This window comes from Maniola hyperantus, chromosome 5, assembly GCF_902806685.2.
Source record: "Maniola hyperantus chromosome 5, iAphHyp1.2, whole genome shotgun sequence".
In the NCBI taxonomy this organism is placed as follows: domain Eukaryota; kingdom Metazoa; phylum Arthropoda; class Insecta; order Lepidoptera; family Nymphalidae; genus Maniola; species Maniola hyperantus.
Genome location: NC_048540.1, coordinates 10531432 through 10550435, shown reverse-complemented (window position 1 = coordinate 10550435; position 19004 = coordinate 10531432). Strand labels below are relative to the sequence as shown.

The 19004-nt window shown below is 36.6% G+C and overlaps 1 protein-coding gene across 12 annotated transcripts in view; it reads right to left on the bottom strand.

Annotated features, from left to right (window-relative positions):
- The window catches only part of heph (polypyrimidine tract-binding protein 1 heph), a 554552-nt gene that overhangs the window by 318109 nt on the left and 217439 nt on the right, over nucleotides 1–19004 (bottom strand). For 11 of the 12 annotated variants that reach the window (XM_069498752.1, XM_069498753.1, XM_069498751.1 and 8 more), the window contains one exon: nucleotides 7057–7161. The exons of the other annotated variant lie outside the window; for it this stretch is intronic. In XM_069498752.1, the coding sequence (XP_069354853.1) occupies nucleotides 7057–7149 (93 nt within the window). In that variant the 5' untranslated portion in view covers nucleotides 7150–7161. Of the gene's footprint in view, nucleotides 1–7056; nucleotides 7162–19004 lie in introns of those variants that run through there. 12 annotated transcript variants of the gene reach the window in all.

The following is a 19004-nucleotide window of genomic DNA, read 5'->3' as shown; positions in this document are numbered from 1 at the left end:
CACCCTACGAATAGAGAAAAAGGACATGAAAATAATGTTAGTATGTACTTTGATTAAGCAACATTTTTTTTTACATTTCATTTCAATTTTCATTTTCCAAGTAAGTAAAGAAGCAGAAATCAAAATGTCGGATCGGCCGCAAGGCGTGACCAATATCTGGAAATATTGCCATTACATAAAACTGTCTCTTTTCTCTAATGACAATACATGTACACATGCACAAAAACAAATCAGATATAGTTTTTGCTTTTATTTAACCAATTTCAAAGTTACAAAGATTCTTTATAATATTAGTATAGATAGATATGCGAGGAAAAGTTCTCGTGCTCCCTTACACAATTCTACTATATCTATTTTAAATTCGGTGGTATATGCTCATGCATATTAGAGTTTATTTAAATAACAGTAAAATGTTACTAAGGTTCATACCTAAACCAACAGCACGGTGAACCTTTGTAGCCACCTGAACTGCGGAGGCACGTATTTCTACTAAGGTACACGTTGAACTAACATGGGTGTTAATTTTCATAAGCTACTAGACAATATTACAAAATATACAATACTAGCAGAGATTCTCTGCATTACAAGGATGAGCTTAAATAAAATAATATGTTCAAATTAATAAATTGCTATTGCGCTAGAACCATTAACATCGGCGTGACGTCAGCCGAAATAAAATATAGGTACCGTCGTCGGCAATTTTTTTTTAAATTATTATAATCTAGTTTAGCGTTTAAACTATCGTGAGTGACTTCCATTATATATCTAAATATATAAAACGAAAAGGTGACTGACTGACTGACTGACTGATCTATCAACGCACAGCTCAAACTACGGGATGAATCGGGCTGAAATTTGGAATGCAGATAGCTATTATGAGGTGGGCATCCGCTAAGAAAGGATTTTTGAAAATTCAACTTCTAAAGGGGTAAAACAGGGGTTTAAAATTTGTGCAGTCCACGCGGACGAAGTCGCGGGCATAAGCTAGTTTAATATAACTTAAAATATATCAAAATGACTCCATGGCTTTGTGATGAGGTTAGGTCAAGTAAGTAACAATCCAGAGTACAGGATAAAAAAAAGATTGAGAACACCTTATTTACACTTTAATTTTGAACACAAAGTAAAAAAAATTACAATAACAGAAGAAAAAAACAACTGGTGCCAGTAAATTTTTTTCAGGAAATACTGGATTAAGATTAATCCGCCAACCTGTTACGTAGAGCAGATTTTTTTTTGTAAAACCACAATAAATACTTTCGCAGTTAAAAGGTAAAAGGCATTACTATTAAAAATTCATTCTGGGATTAGCTAGCAATATGAAAATTGTGGAGACCTTTTTACCTACCTTTCTCTTAGAATGGAATAAAATTATTTTAGCTCTACATTAAATGATAGAAAAGTGTTTGTGAGACATTTTCATGACTGTTAGATTTACATGTATTTGTAATAAATAAATTATGATTATGATTATTATGATTATCATGATCAACCTATCGCCGGCCCACTACTGAACACCAGGTTTCCTCTAAGAATGAGAAGGGTTTAGGCCATAGTCCGTCACGCTGGCTAAGTTCGGATTGGCAGACTTTACAAATCTTTAGGAACATCATGTAGATCTCTTAGGCATACTTACAGGTATCCTCACTATGTTTTACTGCACCGTCAAAGTAAACGAGATTTACCCTCTTAAAAATAGACCGAATTGAGAACCACCTCCTTTTTGGAAGTTGGTTAGATATCGGAAGCACATAGCTCCGAAAAATTTGAGTTGCGTCCCGAGATCTAACTCCAACCTCCCGAATAGAAAGCGGACATCTTAACCACTAGGCTATTAATTTTTTCTTTAGCTTTTTATATATTAATTTTTTTGCTATTTTAAGTAAAATATGTTAGCTAACATACTTATATGGAATAGAAATTTATAAATTCATAAATATTCTTTTCTTTGGGACTTAGGTAATGCAAGAGACAGAAACATACAACAGAACCAATGATCACCAAAACTAACACACGTCTAATGTTTATTTGGTAGAGTAATCGAGGTAATCGTGCTTCCAAACAAAGAAAATCTCTCATAACTTCCAAGTGCGCACAATAAGAGTAATATGCAATAACTTAAACCGAACTTGATATCCAGTGGGCTACAGCGGTCTCCCGAGTTTTGGGACACAGAAACTTGTTTCTCCAAGTCCGTTAAAAAGACCAATCGCTATCAATTGTCACCTGTAGGCAATAAGCGAGAACAAAAACTTAGCTGTTGGGCCTTTATTAGAAAACTTTTATCAGCGATGTAAGGAGTATGGAAAAATAAAGCTCTCGTACGTGGCGTAAATAAAACAAAGAGCTGGGAAGATAATACAAAATAGGATTTTGAAGCCATGATTAAAAAGAACGTTATACTTATTAGTTTCACACCATAATCGACAGATTATAACCTGTAAGTACATGTTAAAGCTATTCAATATCACTGACGGTGAAGGAAAACATCGCTTGGAAACCTAGTACCTGAGAGTTCTCCATAATGTTCTCAAAGGTGTGTGATGTCTGCCGACCCGCAGTCGTAGCCCTAAGCCCTACTCATTCATTCTGAGAGGAGACCCATGTTCAGAAGTAGGCCAGTAGGCCGGCGATGGGTTGAACATGATGGAAATGATGATGATAAGTAGGTAAGTACATGTTTTATTTTCATGCAGGTAAATTTGCTTTTGAACCATAATTGATGCAAAGCAATGGTGAGGCAAAGCTGTGATAGCCTAGTGGTTAGGACGTCTGCCTTCTAATCGGAGGTCAGGGGTTCGATCCCGGGCACGCACCTCTAACTTTTCAGAGTTATGTGCGTTTTTAATTAATTAAATATCATTTGCTTTAACCTGCATGCCTGAGAGTTCTCCATGCTCTCAAAGGTGTGTGAAGTCTACCAATCCGCACATGGCCAGCGTGGTAGACTATGGCCAAAACCCTTCTGACTCTGAGAGGAGACCCGTGCTCTGTAGTGAGCCGGCGATGGGTTGATCATGATGATGATGATGAATGGTGAGGTAAACATTATCCAGAAGGTGCTTATTTAATATCTTATCTTGAAGGTACTAAAGTTAGATGTGGTCGAATAGTGAAAACACTGACATTGGAAGATACCTTTCAGACATCATTAACACTGCACGCTTTTTGTAGGATAAATCTTATCGAATACGTAGTGGCGCGTACACTGAGTATAAAACCGTTTACACGGTGAAAGCTGTTTACGTTTTTTGCAATACAAACAACGTGTCAATGGTTTTATCCTCAATGTATGTACCACTACGTATTCGGTAAGATTCATCCTGCAAAACGTGCTGTACAAATAAAAACCATGAAAACGGGGAGTAAGGGTCCACACCTTACCAGTTTAAATGACAAACGCTGAACATTTCGTATTATTTTGAGAAATTAATAATTTAAAGATATTTTCCACATTAACACTGAGATCTATAGAAATACTTTCACATCGCTCAGACTATACTTCGAGTTAAAATGAGACAGAGATATGTCTCTGACATAAATCTTAACTGTGTTTTAAGTCTGTCAACGTCAAACTCAAAGAGGGTTCTATAGATCTCAGCCTGAACATTTTTGAAAATCCTAAAAGTTTTTATCGACATTTTCGAAGCACAACACTAGTGCAAGGGAAATGACGGACGGGCAGCCATTACAAAAATTTCAGGTATTGCGTCAGGTTGCGACGCGTGACGGTTATTGTAAAAGATAATGCCCTTTATTTACGTCGCCCCGAAACTAATATTTGGCCTTTTCTAGGGTTCCGCACCAAATAGTAAAAATAGGGACCCTTATGGTGCGACTTTGTCAGTCCTTCATCCGTGACAACTCCCTTCAGGAACTACTAATGCTTTTAACTTATCTTAAAAGTTAGCGAAGCGAAAAACCATACAAGAAAAATAAAACGAAGTCTATACCAATTAGTAGTTTTAGAACAGCGTTCTGGGCACCCTGCCTCGTTGCGGTGGTTTAGATGATATTTTCGATCTGTAATTTTTATGTTCTAGAATAAGTTTGGTATTTTTGTTTATTGTATTTTCAATGTTAATTCTAATTAGTAGTTTTATTAGATACAAATAAACGTAATTATGCAGTCCAAAAAAGAGGATTTGTTTGCGATTGCAATTAATTTAACTAATTATACGTTTTCGTTCAATGTACGGAACCCATAGTGAGCGAGTGTAACTCGCACTAGGCCGGTTTTTATCCTCGACGTCGCTTCTCATTAGTGATGTTTACGCAGCGTTATTTTCATGACAACAATGTTTTTCTTTAATGAATTCCTGGCTTATAGAGAATGGTGAAAAATTCCTATTATGTGTAACAAAATAAATTATAATTTCTGTAAATAATGCAAAAAATGGCAGGTTTGAAATTGACGCGAAACGAAATTCTGCCTAAGTAGCATAGAACAATCAGAGCTGACACCAAACAATAGAAGATGTAAAGGCTACAATATAGTTTCGTAGCAAGCGTAGCACCGTAACAGGCTACTAATGAGCCTACGATATTGTGCCGCCCAGCCGCCGACCCTAGCGGGCTCTATAAATTGCTTTCATGCATATTTATTTATTCAAATATTATGTATGAATTGAAATCTCGTCCGCGACTACTGAAATATGGCCTTCCGTTGAAAATTGAATCAACCGTCTAAATTAGCTTGACATACACCGTAGAAAAAAAGTACGTTTGAAATAAGAAGCATAACTTCGGAACTGCTCTCGAGCTGTTATTCGAGTGCACTTCATAAAGTTGCTCTTTCGAGCGGGCGAACTTGCAACAGCAAATTTTTCATATTTTGCTCTCTTGACGTTTGAGGAAATTGGCCTTTAATGAGTAAACTTATGCATCGAGGCGTGCACTCATCTTGTTTTTGTGATGAAACCATGTTTCGAACGACCGTAAAAGTTGCAGTTTAATAGATTTTTGATGACCCCGCGCGGTTAAGTTGTGTAAACGAGATCCAGTTCGCGTATTAAAATAAACGAGATTGTATCCATAAATCACTGAACTTTACGGTTTTTCTAAAAGAAACACTGATTAACTTTTATGCGGAATGATAAGTGTAAAGCAATAATCAAGAATTTAGCAATGTGGACTTATTTTTGGCATTTTAGCATTGTAATATCGTGTTCTTAAATTACACGATTTTAATTATTGTATAAATCATGTAAGTATAAATGGCATAAACTTTAAATAGGACTTGTATTAACTAATCAAATATCTGAACTTAGGAATCCGAAATAACAATTACCAATTTTACATAATCGAGGTACAAATAATTACACGAATATATTATATACATACCTAAACCTATCTCACTAATTCAGAAATGCCAAACAAAGATGAAACAATCTGAAAGTTGTTCTATATTCACAAATAACCAGTGATGCAAATAACCAAATAAATGATGCGCACGTTTTAAAGCTTAGAGGTCTAATTAATGTGGTTTGAATCGATTATTTACTTAACGGTTTATAGAGAGAGAGCCAGCGCGTGCTACTCCTTCGTTATTTTATAAAAGCTGAAAGTTTTTCTGCGTATTGCCCCCAACACTGGGAAGAACGTTTGTTTGGATACTTGTTTGGATCATGGTGGCTTTGGGAGATAAGGATCAGGTGTAGCGTTTATTAGGCAAGACATACTATTTTGTTCACCAGAGGACATCAATAGGATCAATAGGACAGGATGGTATAATGACGCAATAAATATTGCCAAAAACTGATTTTTGGCGCATGTATAAAAATATAAAAACTAGTGCCATTTCACCAAACTTAAGTCTTACATAATACAGAGATACATTTTGAAGGCCTTACCAACTTTAGTAATTTATGTTATTTTTTCATGATTTCTGTGTGTGTAAGGTATAAAAGTTTGTTGCGAAGTTACCTTTTACTCTTCGCTTACTTTATAGGTATTATTTAGCTTTGATACATTCGCAATTTAAGTTGTCTAAAACTCGTCAAGGAGGCGGCCGGATAAATTATTTATTTATTTTTCCCGACTTACCTACAGAGACGACTCGCGACAGTAAATGTTAAAGGAAAAATAAAAACGTAAAATACTCGGATATATAGAGATAAATGTAATGAAATTTTATTTAGAAAGTAAATCAACACGACATTGTACTTTAATGGTAAATAAATACTGAGATTCGTCTTTGCCGTAACGGCGTCGACACGGTAGTAGAATTTTACCGATATAAAAATTAGGACGAAGGGTCAGAGTTCCAGAGCGTCTATTTCGACTAGGAATGTTTCCAAATATATTTTTAAAACAAAATCGCAACTTTGCAAACAGTTTTATGAGAAAAGCTGACCAAAAAATGAAGAAAACTAAAAGTATTACAACAAGTTAATGGCAGCAATTAAGTTGCTCAGATTTATGTCAAGTTAGCTAACTCGTACTTGCGAAAAACTAACGTTAAAAGAAAATTTAAATGAAATTTTGTAAATTAGTACAATTTACAAAATTTCATTTAAGTTTTCTTGTAACAATTAAACAGAACTAGAAAATAAATCTGAAAACAATACTTAATTCTTGTAGAGTTTATATAAAATACAATACGTACATGATATACCTAGTATATAGTTAGTTTTGTAAAGCTGATGACACAATAGGTGCTCAAAAAGCGCAGTGATACTTATGCATTTCTTTGAGGAACTTCTGGTTAGTATGGTCTGTGCCGTTCTCTATATAGGATTTATACTCGTATTTAGTATTTTCATTTCGGGCGTTTACTGAAGTAAGGACAAGGAGGATCTCCAACCCGGAATGGTCAGACTAACAAGTTTGCGATTAACTTGTTGTTGACGATGCTGTCCAAGATCAAGAGCTGATAGAAGAACATCATTTATAACAAGGCAAGATCACGTCAAGAAAGGTGATGATGATCCTCAATCATACTGTACCGACCGGAGAGGATTGAAGTAAGAAACTGCTTGGCGGTAAATAAGATGTAATAGGTAAATCTAAAGCAAATTGGTTAAATGTAATAGGAAGTATAGAAGATATTCTCACCTTTATTCCAATGTGGATAGGGAAGTCAGAAGCCAGAGCAGGTTGTGGATGAAGGGCCGGCAGAAGCGGCAGGGGCAGAGGACAGGACATCATAGCTGCGCCAACCTGCAACAAGTAAAGACTTGTTTAAATATGTCATGGTCACCATCATCAAAACTCTACAGTTCTAGGTGAAACTTTTCCATCCGAGGCAGTCAAGAGACTTTTTTATTCTAGCTCTGAACTCCCAAAACTCTCATGTCCCTATCCAATCCGATAATCCACCATGTCCTGCAGGTCATGCATGTAGACTTATGTAATAACTATCTATTATATTAAGACTTGCCTTTTATTTAATAGTAAAATCAAGAACGACAAAAATACTAAGAATAAGTGAAACCAGAAATATCGAAATATTTTTCTTTGGTAATTAGTTTTCTCTTATGTAATACATTACATAACTTACATACGTTTATGAACCTAAATAAAGATGACACTTATTTCTTTTATTTATCTATACTAATATTATAACGACGAAAGTTTTTTTTTTGTAAACGATAAGCTCTGAAAATACTGAATAGACTTATATAATTATTCTTTCACCATTAGAAAACTACTTTATCCTTAAGAAATACAGACTATATATTTTAGGTATATATGAATAAATCTTGGTGGATCAGCTACTTATTAATGAGGAACCAGACATTACAAACGGCCCAAGCACAGTCAGTGAGACTTTCTCGCGAGTTTTCCATAGACAAAGCGTTGCAAAAGCTACGAAAGCGAAAGAGATGTGTCGCACTGACTCTTTGGGCTGCAGGTGTTCTACAAATAAAATAAAAATTGAGTTCATATAACAAGTAGAGAGAAAACGCAAATACGTCAAACAAATGATTTATACACATTTTTCAGTTCACTGTCGGCAACCGATATCAATCATATCATTGAAAAACAACTATTTTAAAGGCATAAATTTCACGTGTATTTTTCATCGGAATATAACCCTGTTTCATATTGTTTGACTTTCGTTAGGTACCTATTTACCGTTAAGGCGCCACCGCGCCGGCATGAAGCTGCGATGGCCAGCCGGCGGCATGGCAGCGATGAAGCTAACGCAATCAGTTGACCGGTAGCTTTAAATAACTTTTTCTTTATTGACTTTCTCAGGAGGAGGAAAAAAATCCCTCCAGACTACTGCTTGCTGGCAAGCTATGTCCGACTTAAACCAATAAAAACACGTGTCTTTCAGGTCAGCCGGAACTGCATAGTACTACTTTGTGCTGATCCTATATGTACTTCTTTTTTGTCTTCTTCTTTCCTGTTTTCCTGTTCTGCTCTTTTCACCATAGCTGTTACTTACATAGCTTTAAGCATATTATTGCCGTATCGTTTCCACTTGCCACGCTTCTTTGCTCGACAGCATCCGCTTAAACCTCCATCGCTTTCAAGCACTGTGCCTTTTAAAGTTTAAACTGCCATATTCCTTCCAAGTTAGCCCGCCTCCACCTTAGACATGTAATGATGCAGTCTAAGTGGAGGCGATCATGCAGTCGATGGTGCAAGTCTGGATGGTGCAGTCAAGGACTAACTTGTAAAGCGATTAAAAAAAACTGTGCGTTGCCAACGCAAATATGTCATTTCAGATTAGAGAGCCGGGGCATGCCGGACAAGCAGCTTTATATTAATGAAATCGGACAAACCTGTTAAAACATTAACCTAATCCATTAAGATGGATGAACTACTCTTTAAAAGCTTTATCCACGAATAAATGACGCACTTTTAGTGAACTAACTAAAAACTAAACTTTTAAACAGTGAAAACAATACAATAGGGTCAGCAGTTTCTCTGTGATATCCGGACAAACAAACAACCATTCCGTATAGAATGAAAATTCATTTTACAGAACAAATATTAGGTATACCTAACCATAGTCTAACGAGCTCCATATCGTATTTGCTACCTACTACGGTACGTTACGGTAGGTACAGTAGACGGCAGAAAATAATGCACATAAACCTTTAGAATGAGATTTCATCTTTGTAGAGCGTTGTCTCTGTCACTCATACCTATGTGACGTTTTGTCGGTCTCAAAGACAGAGACAACGCTCTACGAAACCACTATCTATTCCTAAAGGTCGATGTACAATATTTTTTGCCGACTACTGTAGGTATCACGGGTGGCCTCAACTTCGAAAGCAAAACTTATTAACTAAAAGTTAGAGAGTAATGACAAAAAGTAACCTATATGTCTGTCGGCCTCGGAATGCCAGCTATAATATCTGTACCAAATTTCACCAAAATTGATTAAACGGATGAGCCACGAAAGGTTAGCAAACAGACAGACACACTTTCGCATTTATAATATTAGTGTAGATAATCTATGGCAGTTCGACACATTTCTCACGTGGATTTTGCAGTTGAAAAAGTCGGAAAAAAGTGTTAAAAAATAATGTTGACTACAAAAATCGAAAAAAAAATTGCAGTTGAAGAGCAGAATTACCTACTAGATTTTTGGAGTTTTTACTACTATAGATTCCCATCGATTTATTTTCTACGGTTATTTTAAAATTCACTAGGTATAGTACCAGAGGGCTGCCTGAGTTTCGCACGAAGGTACTTAAATCTAGTATACATTTTTCACGAGCTTTTGTAGTTTGCCCGAACGGTGGGCTCTTTGCATATACCGTTGAGAGTTACTGAAATAGAATTTTGCAATCCCGAAATACTCCGACTGATTTCTGCGAATTTTTAAACAAATACAAGTTGTTGGAATGTAATATAATATTATAGGTATTATTATCCTGTACTTTGCAAATCGAAAATTGTTTTTCTCCAACTACATTGCTATGCAAATAGACCAGGAAAAATCAAATGTAATTAATTTTATTTTCATATTAATGTTATTATGGCTATTTCAAAAATATTTGAATCCTACCGGTAAAACCGTGCCGCCAAGCGATTTAGCGTTCCGGTACGATGCCGTGTAGAAACCCAAAGGGGCATGGGTTTAATAAAATATGTCAAGTCATGTCATGTCATACCCCTTCCAGGTTAGCCCGCTTCCACTTTAGACTGCATCATCACTTACCACCAGGTAAGATTGCAGTCAAGGGCTAACTTGGATCTGAATAGTATAAAAAATAAAAAAATCACAAAAAATACCTAAAATAAAAATACCAAGTATTCGTGCAAAAGGTTTGTAAATGAAATTATTTACTAGCCATGCTTGGTATGGTACGAAATTGAAAAGAATGTATTCACCGCATCGTTAAATTTCAAACAAAGCTTAAATTAAGCGCAAAAATCTCGTGATCTCATCGTCGATACACGACGTCGTACACAATATTATTTACAACCCTGGATGGGCTTTGGATTAGTTAAGGAAACTTCTAGATCGAGGTGATCAGCTGTTGCACTATCAATATTATCACGCGATACGCGATTTCGCCAATATTGACAGGATTGTGATGTATCCGGATGTTCTAGAAATACTGCAATCCCAGAATTGCGATACGGTATGATAGTGTAACAACTAATAACTCCCATAGAAGTATATTCGACAATCTGCTGGAATCGTTGACCTTTTTAATTTAAGTCCACTTCTTCACCGTTTATATTGAGGTTTAAGAGTAGAAATCCAATAAACAAATAAAATTATAGAATTGAAAACGTCGAAAACAATTTAGTTAGCGATGAATTTGAAAATCTCCGGATAAACCCCGTAGATGTGCTCTAATATTCCGTATGGCCCGGTCCGTTCGTTGAAAAGGTTATGAATAATATATAGGCGTGAATGCAGGCATCGCGCGAGATCAGGGTATTACCCGGGCTGTGACAAATATAAGCGTCGAACAAACGGACAGGCTGACACCGTGATGTTTTATTTGCACGTGTATTTAAATGTGACGAATTGTTTAGCAGCGCACAGCTACGAAATACCTATAGGTATTATGCTATAGAACTTTTTTGCTGCTTGGAGTTTCAAGCTTGCTTGGAGTTACGAGATGAGGAGATCCGTAGCAGAACCAGAGTAACCAACATAGCTCAACGGGTTACGAAGCTGAAGTGGCAAAGGGCAAAACGCATAATTCGAAAACCCGATAGTTGTTGGTGTCCTAGATGGTGTGGTAGGATGGAAAACTAGCACCGGAAAGCGCAGCGTTGGGAGGTAGACAGACGACATCAAACGAGTCTCAGGGAGCCGCTGGTTTCAGGCAGCGCAAAACCATGGAGTAAGGAAGTCCCTACAAGAGACCTATGTCCAGCAGTCGGCCTCTATCGGTTGGCAATGGTGATGATGATGATGACAATTTTTTAAACTATATGTGTCGCGCGTGGTCCCCATTGCCGTTGGTAGGTATATGACTCAAGATTTGGAAAGTCTCCGTTCCTTCGTTCACTTTTTTGTACCTCATATTCCATAACCTTTGCGGATAGCAACAGTATGCGACAGAAAATAATGTACATCTACTTTTAGAAAGAGATAGCGGATTTTTAGAGCGTTGTCTCTGTAATTCATACCTACTGGTGAAAGAATTTTCAAGATCAGTTCAGTAGTTCAAGAGATTACTTTCTACAAACAAACTTATAAACTTTACCTCTTTATAATATTAGTATAAATAAGAGTTTAACTTTGGATTAGTACTAGTGTTCATTCTAATTCTATTCAATAACACGTCAGCCTCCTAGCTCTTCAAAGATTAATTGGGTTTCAAAAGAAGAGCGCTTATTTTGAACCAGATTCGATGTAAAAATAGACATATTGCAACTCTGAATCTAAATAGTGGGTAGTTCAGTAGTGTTGAAGTAACTAGGTCGCTGATAAAATAAAGTCTAAAAACCTGCATCCAACTTTTTTGCTTCACTTTCTTTGTAAAGTTTCTTTAGACTTACCTACTTAACTTTTCAATAACTTAGACGTATTTTTCCTCACAATATTTTTAAGAGCATATTATGTTGTGGTTGTATGTAACCAAAAAAGGATTTCGAACTTAATTCCTTAAATAGTAAAGATTATTTATTTACTCACAAAATAACTGATCACAAACTAGCCTCAATAGTTCATAGAATACTTATTAGTCCCTAACAAAAGCCACATTTCCGCAAAGAAGTTTAAATAAATAGCTACTCTTGTAACGACGCACTAAAGCGCAATTCAGCTCGTACAGCACTACGATCTTAAGTTTAACAAACGTTACTCGTTTCTACTTGAGGGAGAGAGGGAGAGAGAGAGAGAGAGAGAGATATCTTACGATATCGAAAAAGATTCTGATTTCTGAGGCACCTGATACTCCCTCCACGTGACGTTCTTTTACTTGAGGTACTTAAAGTAGAAAATGTACCAATCCAATTTATCAGTACCCTTATCAGTACCTCAGTACCCTTATTATAAATGCGGAAAGTGTGTCTGTTTGTTGGTTTGTCCTTCAATCACGTCGCAACGGTGCAACGGATTGACGTGATTTTTTGCATGTGTATAGATAAAGACCTGGAGAGTGACATAGGCTACTTTATATTTTTATCCCGGAAAATCAAAGACTTCCCACAGAATTTTTAAAAAAACTTAATTTCACGCGAACGAAGTCGCGGGCATCAGCTAATAAAGTTATAAAATGAAAGGAATCTTCACCATTACCATATCAACCCATCGCTATAATACAGGGCTCTCCTCAGAGGGTAGGTAAATAGTTGCTGGCCAAGTGCGGATTGGCAGACTGAAAGGACTTGAATAGAACTCATAAAGTAATGAATATCAACGTTTGTGGATAGCAAGTTGCATGCAAAGCAAACCAATATGCAACATCTCGTAGCGGGTAAATAGTTTAACAAGCGCCAGACTCGGTTCGTAAGTGCCATTTATCGACGCAAACAAATCTAATCGACCGCGGTACACTCGCTCGATATCGATATTGAATCAGAATCGAGTAGACGTTACACCGAAATAGGTTTCGCTTCTTATTTAGAGGTAGTACTACCGATAGTTATCTTAATGCGGTACAGTAGTTTTCTTTAATAATATTTTGTAGCTACCGTAAAAACTTATTTACGAGTAGAAGGTGACCGTAAATAACTAGTCTCGCTAATAGAATCGTCTTTGTCAGAATCTGAGTTTTAGCAAAGAACACTAAGTACTTACGTAAAGAAGCGACAAGCACTCCCCAAGCGCTTGAACGCCCCGCACACCCACACAGCTCCCGCGGGAATCCGTTGCGGGCGAGCGCGGGTGACGTGCGAGTGTATGAGGCGTCCCCCTGCCTCATACCCCGATTGCTCTCGCAACCTGTCGCATACTATAGTTTGATTTTAAAGGGCACAGCTACACTCGTAATTAATAATGTTGTTTTTTGAGACTGAAAATCGTGACAATTTAACTACTGATAAACTTTTAATGTAATTTTCGCGTCGTCGCGATTTTTCGATTCCGCTAATTGGGACAAATGGAATTTTTACTTCTAACATTTTTAATTTTCAAGGTTTACCACGTCAGCTAACAAAAGTATAATGTATTTTACGACCAAATTTATATTTTCATCAATTGATATTTATTTGCTTTTTACCAGTTCTTCTTCTTCTTGGTCCTATGCTTTGTGACTCGTGTCGTGAGGTCGTGTATGTATCCAATTGCCTTTGTTACGTGACTAGCTAGTAGTACTAGGTAGCCTTCCACTCTGTTCAGTCCTCAGCTTCTAATTGCAGTTGTAAGTGGAAGACCAGTGTGTAATTTAACCTGGTCAGACCAGCGGCTGGGTGGATTGGCCGCGTAGTCTTTTGCCCTCCACCTTGCTTACGACTATAAGTGTATCTAAGTTACTAGGTAGGCGTTGAGTAATGTAACCAAAGTACAGTACGCAGCAGAAAATATTGTTGGTACATCAAACTTTAGAAAGAGATAGCGGTTTCGTAGAGCGTTGTCCCTGTCGTTGAGACCGACAATACGTCTCATAGGTATGAGTGACAGAGACAACGCTCAAAAAGCCGAAATCTCATTCCAAAGGTCATATTTCTTGCCGGCTACTGTATAACTGAGAATTTTCTAGAAACACGTAGTCGAGAGTCTGGTGCCTACATATATATTACAACCACTTAATTAATATACCTATTTATTATTAGTATATACTTATACTCACGTAATATGCAACCTCTCCATCTCCTCTCCTCCACCAAGATATTGAATTATACACATATTGCACCTAGTAATTGGGCAAAGTTATAAGACAACAAACAGGAGTTGCACTGGCTTGAGCTGACTTACGATGAGACTTACGGTCACTCTGTTTACAGCAACTCGCAACTAGCAACATGTCATGCAACTGCCCTGATTGCAAATTAATCGGTGACTTGCTTAGAACAAGTTTGATTCTAAAGAATGCCGCTCACTAATAGCTGTTTAGATAGCGAAAGATATTGGAAAACTCTCTCTGTTCAATTTTCTCTATTTTCATTTCGTACCTACTGGATGATATCCGCATCCAAGTATCCGCCACTTCATCCGCGTGGATTTAGATTTTTAAAAATCTCGCGTGTATTCTTTGATTTTTCAAAATAAAAAGTAGCCTATATCTGTCTCGGGGAAGCAAGCTATCTCTGTACCAAATAGATGATATACTTCGTCCATGTGGATTTAGATTTTTAAAAGTCCCGCGGGAACGCTTGGATTTTCCGAGACAAAAATAGACCACGTCCGTCCCCAGGACGCAACTTGCAAAGTCTATAGCATCCTTTCCCCTACATCGGTTAAAGGGATGAACTGTAAAAACCTAGCAGACAGTCACATTTCGTATTTATAATATTACTAGCTGATGCCCGCGACTTCGTCCGGGTGTATTTACGTTTTTCAAAATCCCGCGGGAACTTTTTGATTTTCTGGGATAAAAAGTAGCCTATGTGTTAATCCAGGGTATAATCTATCTTCATTCCAAATTTCAGCCAAATCCGTCCAGTAGTTTTTGCGTGAAGGAGTAACAAACATACACACACACACACACACACACACACACACACATACAAACTTTCGCCTTTATAATATTAGTCGGGATTATAGTTAGAATAATATTAGTATATTTCAGTTCCAGAAATAAATTATTACTATCATTAGAACAACGTCGGTCTAAATCTGTTTCCGGTCACCAACCCGAAACCCGATTTAGGTTAAGTATAGGTAGGTAATAGGTACCTACTGGGTAGTGGTCATAAGTAAGGTTATTTTCTTGTGAAATAGAATACTGTACATTTTCATCTATACCTAGATCTCAAGCCATCATTTTATTATGATGTATAGAAAATATCAACCAAGCAAAACTAACTTGTAACTAAAGCTTGAAAACTACGTGAAATACGAAATTTTGATTAAGTTGAGATATATTACATCCTGTATTGAATAACTCAGTAGTTAATTAATTAATATCGGTCTATCAAACTCCGGCGAAGAACGATAAAATAATTGAAAACCGTCAAATTATAGAAAGCCAATAGCTCCCCGGTTAATTAATGATTAAAGAATCGTTTATTATAAAAGTACTTTATATATCCCTGTGGATGAAATCCATGTTTTGCAAATTATACGATTTCGAAATTTGTGCTTTTTTTATCAATTACTTCCTCTATAAAGAGGAATAATTAATAGTGAATATTTTTCGTGGAAATTCGATCAGACTACGTTCATGTATGAATAATGTTTGCGCGTGGATGAATATTCATTTTACAAAAGTAAGATATGATTTGGTCAGCTCTGTTATCGATTAACAACACCGTAAAAGTATAGAGCCAAATTTTGTGTTTCAAAAAGTTTTCACTGTTAATTTGTAAAAACGCAGCAACATTTTTATTCGGTGAGTATTTATACGTCCATGTTCGGTTATAATAAAATTGGCAAACGTAAACGTACCTAAATAAGTGCCAACACACACCTGAAGAGTGGAGCCTAGGCACAGCATCTTTTTTTTTAAACAACTCAAACCGCCATATAGTCAAATTAGTATAATGGAGATGAAACACAGAGGAGTACTCAAAGCAGGGCCGTTGCCAGAATATAATAATAAAAAATCCTAAGCAAGTTCAGGCTAGCGGCTAGGACAGGCACAATTTTTTTGGCTCAGCCTGAACCAAAGAGTGCACTGCGCGCTGTTTCGAGTCGCCGCGCCGCCGCGCCGCCGCCGCCACTATGTTAAACATTGAGAATAGATGCCACTCCTCTCAGCAAGAACTCTGAATTTCACCAATAAGGAAGATGTAAGTAGGCTATTTAAAGTTAGTAGTAGTAGTCCGTATAGAATCGCATACGGGGAGTGACCGTGCTCCTCCGTCCCCGGAGTAAACCCTCCTATAACTATGTGAGAAACTTGTATCATTATGTCACTAAACTCCATTAATTACTTTAATGAATTATAATCTATAGTGTCGCTTAACTATTTCACCCCTACCGCAGTGAGGTGACAACAGTTAATATGTTTACCTAAAGGTATTAAACTACAAAAGTAAGTAACTTACGTATATCGTATCTTAAATACTGAAAAAGTATAAATAACTTTTATAAAATATAGGTATTATAGTTACAGTTTTATTAGGTAACAAAAATGTACACCCTGTTTTAAAACATAAAAATAACACATTTTTACGTGACGAAGGTCTAATACAAGACATGTGAAAGCAGTAAGATTTTTTATGAGTAAGCGACTTAGTGTAAAAATTTGTTTATGGTGAGTTCGTCTCCCTCTCCTTTTACAAAACAGCAAAATAGGTAGATGTGGTCCTCGCATTAGAGAGTAGTATATTCCTTGATGTGGTCGAACCTTAAAACTATCTCATCTCAGTCCACACAAACAAGAAAAAAAAATATCTTAGCTATATTTCTGTTTGTTTTGTACAAATCCGTCTTCTTTAATCTAATCAAAATGTCGCAACTAAAAATAGACAGACAACTGGCAAGTAACATAAACAAATTAAGTACGTAGGCACAAGAAAATATTCATTTCGTATCAAATTATTATCCGTGGGTATACTAACAACTTTTTCGACAAAAAGAAAGCGCTAAATCAACTTCCACTTTATTGTATTCTCCGTAATAATAACCCAATTTTATGTTTGCCCTCCGAGTGTTTTCGTCATGCATTAATTTAAAAAGTTATATTGCGGCCTCGGAGAGATCCTTAATAGAATAAGCCCTTGAAATTAAAAACAATTCTTTCTATAGGGTTGTTATTTTATTATCAACGGTAGGTAAGGTAGGTTTAAGTCGTGAATGATGATATTATGAGCCCTGGCCCGGTGAAGTTACAGCCCAGTGTACAAAAAAGTATGTACACTAAAAATAAAAAATATGTGTTGTGAACACGAGCGCCCTCGGGCAGGTGTTATTGTGAAAAACTTTTTTTACAAAAAGATCAATTACTTTTTATTAAATTTTTGAAAAAATATCAGTATCGGCAGAGATTTTTGCCAGCCGAACCGATAGTACAGTTCACTACAAACAAACAGACTTGACCTTTCATAAGGACGTATAAATTAAGTTGGCCTATGTGTCAGACGTAAGCTTAAGCTAATCCTAAAATATCACTGAGGTATTAAATCAAAACCACATTGTTACTTATTTCTAGCTTATTCCCGAAGAGTATATTTCTCGAAAACTACAGAAGAATAAGCTACAGGCTTTCGAGAAGGAGATCAGGTGTTACGTTGCGTTATATGTTGACTTGTGGAATTTAAGTTAATTTAGCATCCAACCCGATAGCGATTGTTATTGTTTTAAATAGGGTCGCGTCACCGGGTTGCTATAACTGTACAAGTAAGGGTTATACAAGCGTTTCAATACTAGTATTGACACCAGCATCCAGTTTGCGGGATACACCATACAGGATGCTTGTATGAACGCTAGTAGTGGCACAGATCCACCACTTGGGATCCTGCAAAATACTGGTGCTGCAAAAAACACGATGTTGCTATGGAAACGAGCCGTAACAATGGTCGGCCACAATCTTGAGCGTGAAATTTGATTTAACCTTTATTTACCTTTTTTTACTCCCTTAGGAAATGGTGCCGCAAAATCCATTAGAATTGATTGCCTATTGAAGAACACAGTACGAGTATATCCAGGCGATTCAACCCATGCTAAAACACGTCAATCCTTTGCTCCGTTTATTATTAATTGCGTAAATGAGTAGTTTGGAACAAGCAAATCCTCCGACCTCATTAAGATAATTTAGTTGAACCGTTCTACGTAGGTACCAAGTTTCAGCGGCAGACAAACTAGAAACTAGCTGTGTTCACTCGGCTTATGACGACATTGTGTTTGGATACACCAGCGTTTACCCTCAGGCCAAGTATACTCAGGCAAACTAGATATTTCAGTTGGCGCAAGAGATAAAGGTAACTTAATGCTAGAAATGTAGCCTGGAGGCCTTCTATAATAACAGTATAAACTCGATTTAAGTTACATTTCGTTTCAAATTAACAGATATGGTTTCTTTCAGAGTTATAGAGGCTTCGTTTTATTTAATTGTTTCGGAAAGAGATTAATTCGTTCAGTCTGAGACCCTAATTCTATGGCTCTACGTCAGTAATCGAAATGAAGTCTGCAACGTCTAACATCGGTTGTACCAAAGCCTACCTACTTACATAATCCAACATGGTCGATAACGTCCTAGATTTTAGTGCTATTCAAAAGCTTTAATACAAATTGTTTCAAGTCTTTCTCATTAGCAAATTAGGCTAACTATCTTAGTTGCACGTTCAACCGGAGATTCTAGGTAAGTCGCCAACACAAGTAACACCTATTAGAGTATCTTAGAGTTACACTTGGACGGTCTTGTTGCTTCCAGGTAACTTGAAAAACATACATACTAGGAACAGGAATGAAATGTAATACAATATGGCGAAGGCACAGTGAACCATACCTAAACTAAGTAATCAATTATTGATTGAACTATCTAATATACACTAAAATAATATACTAATCCATATCCATAGCTACAAAA